A 14,076-nucleotide genomic window follows, 5' to 3' on the forward strand; every position below is an offset into this window, starting at 1 on the left:
GGCATCAAGAGGTGACTGCACCATCCAGATTTGATCAAAATAGATTTAGTACGACCAGGTCATTCTCAGTGAATGAATTAATGCTGCCATGTCATCAGTATCTCCTCTAGTAGCCTGAGCAGGAAAGACTTAGAACAGAACCCTGTATAACCACACCTGAAAGACCAATCCCCTTAGAACAGTTTAGCAGTTGACACAACAGGTCTATTTTGCAACAGAGAAATGAATGGAACTAATGAAATAGGATTGCTCCCATCTCAGCCACAAATCACAAGTATTAACAAACCTTCCCTCAGCTATCAAAGGCAACTGGACTAAGAATCAGTAAGGACATCTGACTTCTGTGCACCACTAACTGGAAATCAGCCAGGTTAATTACTCCAGTCTCCAAGGCATAAGCCATATTGATTTCCTTTACCTCTTCCAAAAGAGTTCAACTTGCCAATCTTGTGTCTTGTCATAGCTTTTTCAAATCACGTTACCCAAAAATGACTGCTATACAGTGTGGTATTCGGTGAAGGTCAATGTCAAGAGATTTTGAGCTTTGGCAGATTGTCTACTCAGAGACATTAAAAGGTAGATTATAAGACCAGTACCCTCCCACACTTGATGTTCTTCAGTGATGGGTAGATTTCCTTTTACAGGTTGTGGGCTAAAACTTCTGCTACTTCCAGCACCCAATGAATGACACTGGTATATACCACCAGCGATTCTTGCACTTGACATGGATCTGTAACCAAATCAAAAACTAATATGGTCCCAATCTGATCAGTAACAGCCCCACAGTACTACAGGAGGAGAAGACACTATAAAGCAAGATTTTGACTGATTAAAGTTAAGTTAAATCTATTTCAGTCAACAAGTAACTTGACAACACTTCTTCCTTTACCAGTATGACGCTTCAGAGTGCACGGGCTTGTGTGCCTACAAAGTTTAAATTGCTAACGGTACTATAGAACAATGAACCAATTCATCATGGTCTTGAAATCAAGCTGCAAATAATACAAACTATCAGGGTCCTGCACTGAAGCTAAAAGGCATCACTTTCCGCAAATTTATTTGTGCTGTAGAAAGTTAAAATTAAAATGAGCAGGTTGGCAGTAGAAAAACGCTTTGTTTTTCTAACACCACAAGTCATCTGCCCTTTGATACCAGTCTCATTTTATAAATTTTACAGCTGGCATGACAAAGGCTGCTTTTGAAAATTTTAAAAGCCTTTATTTAAAAGCCATTAAGATTGCTAAATGGCATTGTTACCACTCAGTTACAAAACCCAAGTCCTAGAAAGCAAGGAAACAGTTAAGTGATAAATCTTATACCACATACATACTATATATTGTTCATATAAAGGGTAACAAAATGCATTTTGGTACACACAATAATACTAATTAGAACCCAGAGATTGCTGGAACTTTATGTATTTTTCCTTTTCCTGATTTTAGCACTTATGTTATTCTTTTAGGAAGTAGAGTGCACAATATCAGTTTTACTAATTTTTTACTTTAATGTCAAAGAGTGTTTCAGGTGCACTTCATAGAAAATTAAAAATAAAACCCAACTATATTCCACACACAAAAGGGGCAGCATTCTTAAGTTTCCCCATCCTGCTCTCTGAAACCCCCCCATTCTCTCTCCCCACAGATAAAAACCCCAGTGTCAGCTGAACCACCAACTATGAAGGACTTACATTCAAGGCAGACCAGTGTGGGTCCTTCATATATAAATAATGTGGCAGTTTTTCAAAGAGACATTAAGAGCACAAGAGCAAACTATCTGTACAGCGGGTGGCTGTCCCTCCTTGTCAGTTTCGGAGGGAGGCCACACCCACTCCCTACCCTGCTCCAGCTCAGGTGGGGCAGCCCAAAGGCAATAGCCCGAGCTCCAACAGGCAGCACACAGTCCAGAGGCCCCAGGCGGGGCAGCACACAGTCCAGAGGCCCCAGGCGGGGTAGTCAGGGAAGGGGGACACAGGTCCACCTCACCCAATGCATCCCAGCCCAGGTCTCTAGCCATTGCAAAGGAGTACGCCACGGAGTCAGCAAGGTTCCAACCGCAACATGCTGACTCACCGTCTGGTTCCCCCCGTCACCGGACTGGGTGGCCCCTCCCCTGGGCCACTTCCTGCCCCCTTTCCCTTGGGTACCTGGTGTGCCACCGTCCAGTCAACCTCATCAGGGTAGGCGCCCAGAGACAGGTTGCAGAACACCTCAATATCACTGGGGAGCAGTAGCTCAGGCAGCTCATTGGGGGGCAGTGCCTCCAGGTCCAGCCCTGTCAGGGCCTGCTCCTTGTCATCCTCTGGCAACTCCAAGGGCAACCCCTTCAAGTCTGGCCCCAGTATGGCCATCTCCTCCTCCTTGTCTGCGTCCGGCAGCTCCTCCAGGTCTTGGCCCCTCTGGATCACTGGATCCAGTGAGGTGGTCAGATCCGGGGATACCTTTGGGCCCCAAGCCACGTGCTGATCATTCTCCGGTGCCCGGACGCAGGCCCTGGTCCGTTTACCCCCATACCAGGTCCCGGTCTGCTCGCCTGGGTACCAGGCTGTAGGCAGCTCTGGAGGGTGGGTAGGGACATCATTCCCCTCCAGGAGCTAGCCGCTGACTGAGCTCCTGGGCCTCTCTTATACTTCTTGTCCCGCCCCCTTGCTTCCGGGCAGGCGGACAGGCAGTCTCTGGCTCTGCCGCCACAGGCCCAGCCTGTTCCTCCTTGTCAGTTTCAGAGGGAGGCCACACCCACTCCCTACACAATCCCATTGCATAGGCAAGATAGGAGTGATCACCCTGGTTTAACCATTATCTGAAACTCAAAGGAGTTCTACAAAAAGTAGAAACTAGACCAAATTACAAAGGATAAATATAAACAAATAGCACAGGCATATAGGGAGAAAATTAGAAAGGCCAAGGCACAAAATGAAATTAAACTAGCTAGAGACAAAGGTAACATGAAAACATTTCTACAAATACATTAGAAACAAGAGGAAGACCAAGGATAGAATAAGCCCTTTACTCAATGATGGAGGAACAATAGAAAATGTGGAAATGGCAGAAGTGCTAAATGACATTATTTCAGTTTTCACTGGAAAGGTTAGTAATGATTGGCTATCCAAAGAATGAATGCCAATGAAAATGAGGTAGGATATGAGGCTAAAATAGGGAAAGAACAAGTTAGAAATTACTTAGGCAAGTTAGATGTCTCCAAGTCACCAAGATACCAATCAGAGGGGTTGCAAGTGCTTCGGAGGATAGGATTAAAATTTAAAATGATCTGGATAAACTGGAGAAGTGGTCTTAAGTAAATAGAATGAAATTCAATAAGGACAAATGCAAAGTACTACACTTAGGAAGGAACAATCAATTGCACACAAACAAAATGGGAAATGACTCCCTAGGAAAGAGTATTGCAGAAAGGGATCTGGAGGTCATAGTGGCTCACAAGCTAAATATGAGTCAACAGCATAACACTGCTGCAAAAAGCGCAAGCATCTTATTGGGATGTGTTAAGCAGGAGTGTTGTAGGCAAAACACAAGAAGTAATTCTTCTGCTCTACTGTGTGCTGATTAGGCGTCAACTAACGTAGTGTCCAGTTCTAGGTGCCCCACTTCAGGAAAGATGGAGACAAACTGGAGAAAACCCAGAGAAGAGCAACAAAAATGATTAAAAGTCTAGAAAACATGATCTGTGAGGGAAGATTAAAAAAATGGGTTTGATTAGTCTGGAGAAGAGAAGACTGAGTGGGGGGATACGATAACCATTTTTAAATACATAAAAGGAAGGAGAAGGGAGAAAAATTCTTAACCACTGAGGATAGGAAAAGCAGCAATGGGCTTAAACTGCAGCAAGGGTGGTTTAGGTTGGATATTAGGAAAAACTTCCTAATTATTCCAGTGCCTAATCACCCTGACAAATTGCCTAAGGAGGTTGTGGAATCTCCATCATGGGAAATTTTTAAGAGCAGATTAGATAAACACCTGTTAGAGATGGTCTAAATCAGCGGTTCTCAACCTTTTTTTCCCCGAGTACCACTCGGGTCAGGTACAGTCACTGTGCCTGGCCCGAATGGAACTCGGTAAATAAGCGGGGGAAACACTTTCGGCAGCGGCGGGGATACATACAGAAACCAATGCCCTCCGCCGAAACCCTGCCACCGTTTGACCGTTTTCGGCGGCAGGGTGGGTGGCACTTTCGGCGGCAGTAAGCATTCGCAGCGGTGTCAGGGTTTCTCTGAGGGAGCAGCGGAAAAGATTTGGCGGCGGCAAGCTTACTCGGCGGCGGCAAGCTTACTCAACGGCGGCGCGGGGGGGGATCGGTGGCAGCAGGGTTTCTCGGCGGCGGCGAGGGGGGGGGATCAGCAGCGGCAATCTTCCGTGGCAGAGGCGAGGGGGGGGGGGGGAAAATCGGTGGCAGAAACGGCGGCAGGAAACGCCGCGCGTACCACCGAGCCGTCTTCCGCGTACCACTAGTGGTACGTGTACCACTGGTTGAGAACCCCTGGTCTAAATAATGTTTAGCACTACCATAAATGCAGAAGACTGGACTAGATGACCTCTCAAGGTGCCTTCCAGTCCTATGACTATGATTCAGTGATAATTATATTCCTTTATCAAACATTGTATTTTGAGATTATGGGTGAAAGTATTTGTTTTGAGTCATAATTAAGGTTCTTGTACTATGTACAAAAATGCATTTTTTTAACGTTTATTTACATAGCAAGTCTTAGGGTATGTCTACACTGATGGGGGCAAAGTTGCTGCCGTCAGATTGACCTATCTGGATCGATTGAGCAGTCAGTGAAAACCCGCTCAATTGATCCAGAAGTCAATGCTGGAAAACCACCCCCTCAAGTGGCGTAGTGCTGCACCGATAGGAACGCGGTTCCCGTCTGCGCAGTGCAACAAGTCGCCGTGCAGAAGGGAAGCACAGCAGTCAATGGTAGTCTGCGTAGCTTGTGTAACTCCCATTGACTGCTGCCGAATCGCCAGGTAAGTGTAGACCAGGGCTTATACTTGCATAATAACTACTGACATGCTTTTAATGGCTATTTTCTTTTAAATATTTCATGTTTCTTTATGAAGGTAAATAAAACATTTTTAAATTTGGCAGGTCGCCATATTGCCAACTTAAGGTGAGTGCTGCTGATTACTAATTAAGGCTCCAGTGGATCCTCAGCTCATTCAATGCACACTGAAGCGCACGTCTGTAGTTAAGTTAGCCAGATGTGTGACAGCTTTGCTTCATTCCAAATATTGGTGAAGTACTAAAAATCCATGACCAATTAAGTGACCAAGACTAGAACCCTTTGTCATTTTTTCCCCCACAGCCAACATCCAAAACTAGGGCACAATACCTTCCTGCTAAGTAACAACTTCTCTCTGCTTTAGTTACCCCATCTGAAAATTGCAGCTAGTAATGCACTTAGTGCTTTTTTCTATAGCCTTTTAAACCTCTTACGGAGAAGGACAAACATTATCTCCCACTTTACAGCTAGTGGGAGTGCAGGAATTTGAGCAGACTTGGCAAGTCAAACTCTTCCTCAGGGACCTTATCTCTAACAGACTTGGACACATTCTCCCATTGCCAAAATGCAAAGGACACTCCAAAACGGGCAAGAAAAGGAGGAAGAGCAGTTTGGCAAACCCTGTAGTTTCCTTTCACTTCTCAGAAGTTTAAGGGTAACATAGTACTTATGGGGGTAGAAGGAAGTAATAAAAGTCAGCCTTAAAATGGAAAGGTAGCTCCAACCATAAGTACTACAGAAAGGGGTCAGCTCCTCACCATAAGAAGCCATAGCTGTCAATGCTTTTAACTCCATCACCACAGGCCTCTACCACTTGAGCTAAAGGAAGGTCTCCATTAGCTGTCACCTTTAGATTATCCTCATGTTCTTTTAGCTGAAACCAACCAATTAAGGACAATATACCCTGCCACTGCAATACCCAATCTTGGGCTCATTGAAGTCAGTGGCTAAAAACTTCCATTGACTTTAACAGGAGTAAGATTGGATCCAAAATTCTCCACTGCAAAAGCTTCCCTTTACTACAACCTATTTTCTTCAAATTATGCCAGTGCATGAGACGGAACTATACTAAAATTCTGAAGGGGTAGTTTACAAGCTGTTGCAGCTAGTAGGGGACTGTAGACAGAAGCAAACGTTTCAAATAATTCTTTGAAGACATGGAACAAAACCTGACAGTTTTCAAGTTTGCAGACACACACTCCTTTACTGTCACTTAATGTAGCAATTCGGTGTAAATAAGTTTAATAAGCTAAAGTTATGAAAGATACTAAAATAGGGTTTATAATGAACAGTTGTTACAATCATAACTATGGGAAAGCTACCAGCCCTCCATAACACTATGCAAAGCTTTCAATTCAGTTTACCTCCACTAAACTTCAAGCTTAACTGGGGCATTCACGTCAACTATTGAACTCATCAATAGTAAAATGAAAGATCAGGTATTTTATATGAAATAAATAATTAAATCATTTCATGATTAGGCAGCTTGTTTGGAGATCAGGCTGGGTCACCTCTAGCACCACACCCATCCCTCTCCATTTATGTATTCTGGGTTTTTTCTGAAGGATCAGACATGGCCATGGCTGGATATGGGAATTGGATTGCATGGCCCAGTGCTCTGAGGTAACACTGAGCACCTTCTCAAGCTGCTTGGCTGGCTGGTTCTTGCTCACAGGCTCAGGGTCTAACTTGACCATCCTACGGGAAGAGAGATCAGGAAAGAGTTCCCCCACAGATCAGATTGTTAGTAACCTTGGGTTTTTTTCCCTCCCCCCCCCGGCCTTCTCCTGCAGCATGGAGCACAGGTCACTTGCTGGGACTATCTGGGTATTTCGCACTTAATTCCCTGCCACTGCAGGGCCTCACACATTTGTGCTACAGGCAGAGAATAGGAGGAACCAATCTCCTGTGGACTAATATTTTGATCAAATTTGCTGTTGCTGTTGGTGGCCTGCGCTACACAGGTCAGACTAGACTGAGTGGTTCCTGATGACCTTACACTGAGTAAGCACAGACTAAAGAAAGTTCGTTGGAAGGCTATGGATGGACGTTAAAATGGGCAGGATGAAAAACATTAAGTGTTAGTAGACAAGACAACTTGAGAAGCGGTTGTCTATTCCATTCAAGCATTTGGGATTGAAATTGAAGGACTGGCGGTTCTGTACGGTTGTCAAAACAGATCAGAACTGGAATTTGTCTGAGAAGATTTCACCCTAAAACTGTCCTGGTGCTTTTTTGTCATTACAGAACATAATACATGAATTAGTCTGAAAAATGAGTATTTATTTCAATGGGATTTTAACCCAACGTAGTGCCAATAAATATGGTTGAGTCACTCAAATAGATGTGTATGGCAATAATTGGAATCTACTTATATTAACTTTTGAGTTCAAATAACTACAGCATGCTGATTACACTGAATATTTTGCTCTAAAGTTACTTCTACAGTAATATTCAGTTTTTAAATTTTTCCTGGTCTTTTGAAATGATTATCATTGCATACGAGTTGCATCACTTTTGCTATATTAAACCAAAATCTGTCTCAAATAAGCTTTTGGATTGAGAATTAGTTTTTTGTAGGCATTTTAGAGGCTTTTTTGATAGCTCGTTGCTACAGTACGAAATAACACACACACAAACTAATCAAATGACTGCAAAGTCATTTCTAAGAAGAATACTACTACAAGAAAATTAAGAAAATATTTAGATTGTTTAGCTATTCCATGGTATAAGCCTTCTTAAGATTGTGTGATTGCACTTTGAAAGCACTGTTTTGCTACCCTTTTAACAATTTGATAGATTCTCACATCCCATCAGTTGAACCATAACATTTGATGAGTGGCCTTAAAAACTAAGTTGTACAAATGAATGATATCTGCCTGGTTAAAAAAGTGATGAGTCTGCATTGATCTGTCTGATCATTTTCGAGTTTGGGAGGAAAGCTTTTCAGGGTTGCAATGGTCTGAAATTCTTGTGTCTGTACATTGACCTGGAAGCATGACTTCTCATAGCAAGACAGCCAATCAGATGAACATTTTTCCTCTTTTTTAATTGAGAGAAGCCAAGAACAGGACATTTTGTGAAGCCTTCTGAGACAATGTATATTAAAAATACAAGGAACCATGTAGTTTTACAAACAACCCTTCAAAAAAAATTGGTACTTCAAGCCACTACAGTTTTGCTCTCAGTTACCACAATTAGATCTTTTTGTCAAATTTCCCGCTTTATATCTTTATGTAAAAATGGTAGGAGAATATATGAATGTTTCGTAACTGTCTTTCTCCAACATTCTTAAGGTGACAGCCATCAAGAGATGCTGATCTAATCTGGTCATCCAACCATGCATGAAGAGTTAAGTATTTAAGAGCACATCTATTCACTGTTTTGGATAAGCATGTTCTTAAACAGATCAACAACATAGAAGTATGTTTCTCTTCATTGATGAAATATCAAAATGATGATTCATATTTAACTCATCGTTCACTTAATGGCAAAAATTTCCTAATTAGCATATATGTAAGATTGTTAATTTATTCAACCTCTGACTTATTTTGTAGTACATCTGAGGGAGACAACTCAGGGATGACTTTTTAAAATGTACGCTGTTGACTTCAGACTTCACACCATTATCTCTAAGTTTGTTTTTTTACAGTATGTATGCATACCATAAAAACAGTCAGTTGCTGTGAAACATTTTCACAAATGAGGATGAAAAGAGCATCGCAAACCCATGAGTAAGTTCTGATACCATTCCTCACGACAGAAGTTAAACCCTATTTTCCCAGGGGTTCTAAATCTGATCTGTCAACTACTGGTTGTCTGTGAAGATATTGTAGGTCAACTGGTATGGTTTTCTTTATTTTCAATTTGATAAGACATTAAATATATGACTTTCTTGTGACAGCTATGCTAATTGCTTATACAGCTGTAGTAATATAGTCACAAAAGGTAAGCAATCTATGCAATTTCAACTGGGGGGTGGGCATGAAAATCTCTATTAAAATAGAGTCCACACTATGAAAGTAGTGTGATCACCTGGGCTGTACTACAATGTATATTCAACAGTCCTTTATTCATAGCATGGGAGTTCCAGAGTCCTGCCTGAATCCTCTCCCACCTCCCTGTCAATATGGCTCTCAGGCAGGGAGAAATGCACTGAGCATGCTGTGTGACCCAGGGAAAAGGCTACATGTTTCTTTAATGCAGTGAAATCACTGCATTGAGACACATGCTAACTGATGCTGCAGCAGTATCAATATATTTCCTGATTATCTGAAAAAATCTGTTATGCATACGAATGATGTTCATGAATTTTATTACCCTGAAATAAGGGTGACAACATAAGCAACAGACAAGCTGAATCTGCTCTCAAGTTACATAAACACTTCATCTTCAATATATCATGCTGTGTTAACAGGAGTAGGGTGCCGATGAATGTATATACTACCCAATGTTGACTGAGCTGTTTTTTCTAAAATCCCTAGTTTAAGATATATTTAGCACTTTAACCACTGGTCACCCTTCTGCTGGTGCAATTATATGCTCTACTGCTTGTTGAGAGGCATTGATGAGAGATGAGAAAAGTGAGAAGCATGGTCTAGTGGAACGTAAACTACCATTCCAAGGGCTGCAGGTCATACCTGAAGGCATCAATGCAGGACAGTCAGAACCTCTTTATAGGGATGTCTAATTAGGAATGATGGCCAGCAATCTATTTTGTGTATTTTAGTCAATAGTTTTTATAAATCGTGATATCTGTAGACAGATTTTTATTCTGATGGTCGCTTAATGCTAACAATGCAAGTGCTTTTTTTTGGTTTAAGATTGCAATATGCTATTGAAAATTTAAATTGATTAATGCTATATACATCTATAGAGATTCACTTGATACATTTAAAGGCACTTTATTTTTTAATGTTGCCTGGGAATGTATTGGTGTTTATTACAAAAATAAACTAGTGAAAAATCAGTGCAAAAAAACCAAATCAGTTATTTGGGTAAATACCAAGGTTAATATTGGGGCTGACAGGACAGAAAAAGCAACAAAGAAAAATATGTATTTAAAGTAAAGTCACTTTAATGCTATTGTTTATTTCATGAACTCTATATTAACAGTATATACACATGTATGCGCACGTGTAAGAATCTTGCACTATACTACCTTACTTTCACAGACAGCCTTACATTTACACCTAGAATAATTTATTAACAATCTAATTAATGCAATCTATTGGATTTTCCTGACAATAAGTATTTTCATATATTTGAGTGGTCCAAAAGTCAGGTGAAAAAAATAATCAGTAAAAAACCAAATAGCTTTCGTAAAACCCAGGAAATTTTCAGGGGAAAAAAGGTAAACACCACTAAGAAAGGGCCTTACATATATTTTACTATTTTAATTGATACAAGTTCAGGTAATCAATAGAGAATAAGTTTAAGATTGGATGCGATTTCTTGAATTATTGCTAAACCTATACTTCCTGAGACATGTTCTATGTGAAGACACCAAATTGTTAGTAGCATTCAGGTAACAGGGAAATCCCCATATCTATCCCACTTAAGAGTTTTGCAACATCAAGTTACCTTCTAAGTTATGTTACATACATGAAAGTCTGCTTGAAGATTCTATGTTGCATTCAATCTTATAAACCATTTTAACATCAAGTGGGAGCTGAGAGACTAATGTTAATTTGCCATGAGATGGATAGAGGAGGAAAGAGGCCATGATAAAACGTAAGCAGACGCAGGAAATGTCAGGAGAGGGAGAAACACAGTAACTAGTAGAGCTAAATGGCATGTCAAGGAGATTTAGAGACTCCATGAGATCTTAAAAGAAATAAGTGGTGGCCAAGAGAAAGAGCCGATGCCTGAGAGGCAAAACTAGACACAGGCAGCTGCACCAAAACAAAAAACAAAAGAACACATAACAAACCTTACATGGGGATGGGGGAGAGAAGATAGGTCAGACAAAGTGGAGGTGGGAGAAGATTTTTTTTTTTTTTTTTTTTTTTTTTTTAAACACATGGCATACAAATCCCCTACTTCCCCCTGGCTATTATATAGCGCATATATAGCAATTATGTATTCTCCAGAAGTAATTTCACATAAAACGTAAACAGCATCTGTAATCATATTTTATATTATGTATTTACAAGATAAAAATGTGTGACTTGTTCTCAGGAAAAAAGTCACTGAAGACAAATCAGATCATATTCCTTTAAGACATTTTAAAATATTTTTGCTTCAAATACACTGTAGCTGGAATCATATGAATGAAAACTTCTGTACTCCCAGGCACACTGCTAGTAGGGCTAAAATTAAAGAATTTTCTTCAAGTGTGAAATTTACGCTCCTTATTTACAAACCATGACATACTTAAAATATTTTGACATTTTACAGTGTAGTTTAATATAGCTGCTGTGATGCAAAAATTACACAACACTAAAAAAGCTACACAATATGATTAGATAATTCTCCCCACTTCAAGGAGCAGAGAATGGGAAATTTCACTATATGCATTTATCCATAACAAAAATAAAGAGATGCTTAATGGTGACCAATTTCCAGATTCTATTTCTGGATGTGGAGACCGAAGGGTGTCAATTCTAATTTTGTGCTCCATAAACAGAATACATGTCTTCCAGATGAGCAGGTCCCCCCCCCCCCCACACACACAAAATTAAAAAAAAAAGGCAAGCTTTAGAAACTTCTATGCAAGATTAAATGTTTCATGTCCAGAATACATTTTAATTATTAATAAGCAGCTGCTGAGATAAACAAGATGTCCCCCAGGCACATACTAAGTACAGGGTTTAAAAATACAAACCTGTATGAAATGTAACTGTGCTTTTCCTATATCCAGAAGGAAGTCGAAGGTTTCGGAGCAACCCCTTTGCAGTCAGTCGCACATGCATGGTGGATAAGGAAAATTTCGGGGACCATAACATGTCTTCAGAGAAACTGGAAGACCATCAAGAAAGAAACACCCTCCATATACTGTTGCATCCTATATTTTTAAATTCACCGCTGATTGAGGCCAAGCTATACTTGGTAAGGAAAACAAGCCAGGAAAGCAAATATTCCTCATTCCTTCACTGTTATTCCATATTCACAGACAAAATAAGAATGTGAGAAAGCAGACATCCACGACTCAAATGCTTCTGGCAGCCTCTCCCCGCAGCAGATGTTGTAAAAACAAAGCTTGTCCTCAGAATAAAACCTTCTCTTAGTGATTCAGAAGATCTGCAGCCTGTGAATTACATCACACTGTTCATGCTTAATCTGCTACAGGACTCAGTGGGAATGAAGAATTAGGAGAGAGAGAGGGAGGAGGAAGTGGGTGATCTCCAAGCTGAATATATCATCCAATAACATCACAGATCATGTAATTGTTCTTCAGAGACTGTTAAGGAGAAAATTACTTTCATGTTCCTGGAGGCATATTTTAGTTCTCCTCCCCCCTCAATATAATCAAGGATCATTTCATTCATGTAATTCTGATTCCATTCTGACAATTTTCTAATTGCTTTGAATTTATCTCAGCAATTTTATTTAATTATGTTTAATGCTTTCTAACAGAGAGCATATTTTAACACATACTGAACATACCTCTACATCCATATTTAAGTCCTTACAAGTCCACAGAAAATAATGCTGTCCTGTACAAACAGTTTAATGTTTAAGAAGGCTCCTAAGCCAAGTGCCATTCAGTTTTATGGCCTGGCACTGCACGTATTTCAATTTACTGGGATAAAATCAAGGCAGTAACCTTAATTCAATATTATGACATGCTTTGGACTTCAACAAGACACCATGATCTCTAGATTCAGCTTGTAATCTGATAACTGATTGAATCAAACACTATCGTAAACCACAAATCCCTGCAAAACGTGCTGGCTCAGTATGTATTTAAATGACCCAAAAGGTTTATATTTTTCCCCACTCATTTACGATGCTAAACGGTTCCAAGTTATTAAATCATTCTACCTTTAAGGTAGAAAAATGCCCCCAATGATTTTAAGGACTGTAATACAGCCAAAATGTAATATTTCTTTAAAATCTGGAGTTGAAAGCTAGAAAGCAGAGAACAGTAGGTCCAGCAGGATTTACTAGCAAGTCAGGAGACTAGAAACAGAAAATGGTTATAAACAAATAAGATAAAACATGCTTTCTGGTATCTAAATTAACAGATTATAATGCTAGTTTCAGACAATTTCTCATTCACAGTCAGTGTGGAGCGCCCTCAGCCTTTCACAGATTCCAAGAGCATTGGTCTCTGTCTCTTAAGAGATGAATGCCAAAATAGCTTTTTCCTTCCTTATATTTCCCAAAACCCATCGTTTTGTCCCCCAAGTCAAAATGACTCCCTGCTGTTCTCCTCCAGTTGACTCCTATGGGGAGTCCATTGCTCAATTTACATGACAGACAGAGAGAGCGCTACCTTCCCTCCTGTCTGGGAGGGAAAAAATGTCTCTCTTGCTAGGCCACAGACTTTAAAGCATAATATCAGTAAGTATCCATAATTCCTCATATTGTGTTAATACATACGTTTCACAATTATACTAAGTAGTGTGTCACTGGCTTTCACAAAAAGACATTGCTTGATACACTTTTATAGTACTTTGTGTATACAATCAGCTGATTTGATTGCTTATTCTTTAGGGGTTCAGCCCCCATTCTCCTCTTGGGGTTTTTGGATCCTGATTGTCAGTTTCCTTTTGTAACAGCACATTTTTATATGAACATGAACTCTAAATGCATGCTGCTGAATATTAGATTTCCACTGCTCACCTTCCACTCACAAAGAACAGAAATAGAGATGGTGTGACAAGAACATGTAGAGTCTACACCCAAGGTTAGCCATAAAGATCACTGAGCAGCCGTTTACCATTTGGTGAAGGATAGAGAACAAAATATAGCAGGACACAGGGATGAGAAAGAAGTAGGGGACAGCAGAGAGTAAAAACAAGGGGGAATGACACGAAAATACAGGGGAGAGGGGCAAAGAAAGTATATGTAACTGGGGGAATGGGCCCGCTATTGTAGAGAACTTTCCTTGCTTA

The 14,076-nt window shown here is 40.4% G+C and overlaps 1 protein-coding gene across 4 annotated transcripts in view; it reads right to left on the reverse strand.

Moving 5' to 3' along the window:
- The window catches only part of MTUS1 (microtubule associated scaffold protein 1), a 175,764-nt gene that overhangs the window by 79,712 nt on the left and 81,976 nt on the right, over window positions 1–14,076 (reverse strand). The window contains exon 1 of one of the 4 annotated variants that reach the window (XM_067530557.1): window positions 11,841–12,578. The exons of the other annotated variants lie outside the window; for them this stretch is intronic. Coding sequence (XP_067386658.1) covers window positions 11,841–11,961 — 121 coding nt within the window. The 5' untranslated portion in view covers window positions 11,962–12,578. Of the gene's footprint in view, window positions 1–11,840; window positions 12,579–14,076 lie in introns of those variants that run through there. 4 annotated transcript variants of the gene reach the window in all.

Source organism: Emydura macquarii, unplaced genomic scaffold (assembly GCF_026122565.2).
Source record: "Emydura macquarii macquarii isolate MOO-44397 ecotype Brisbane River unplaced genomic scaffold, CSIRO-AGI_Emac_v2 contig_3108, whole genome shotgun sequence".
Classification (NCBI taxonomy): Eukaryota; Metazoa; Chordata; order Testudines; family Chelidae; genus Emydura; species Emydura macquarii.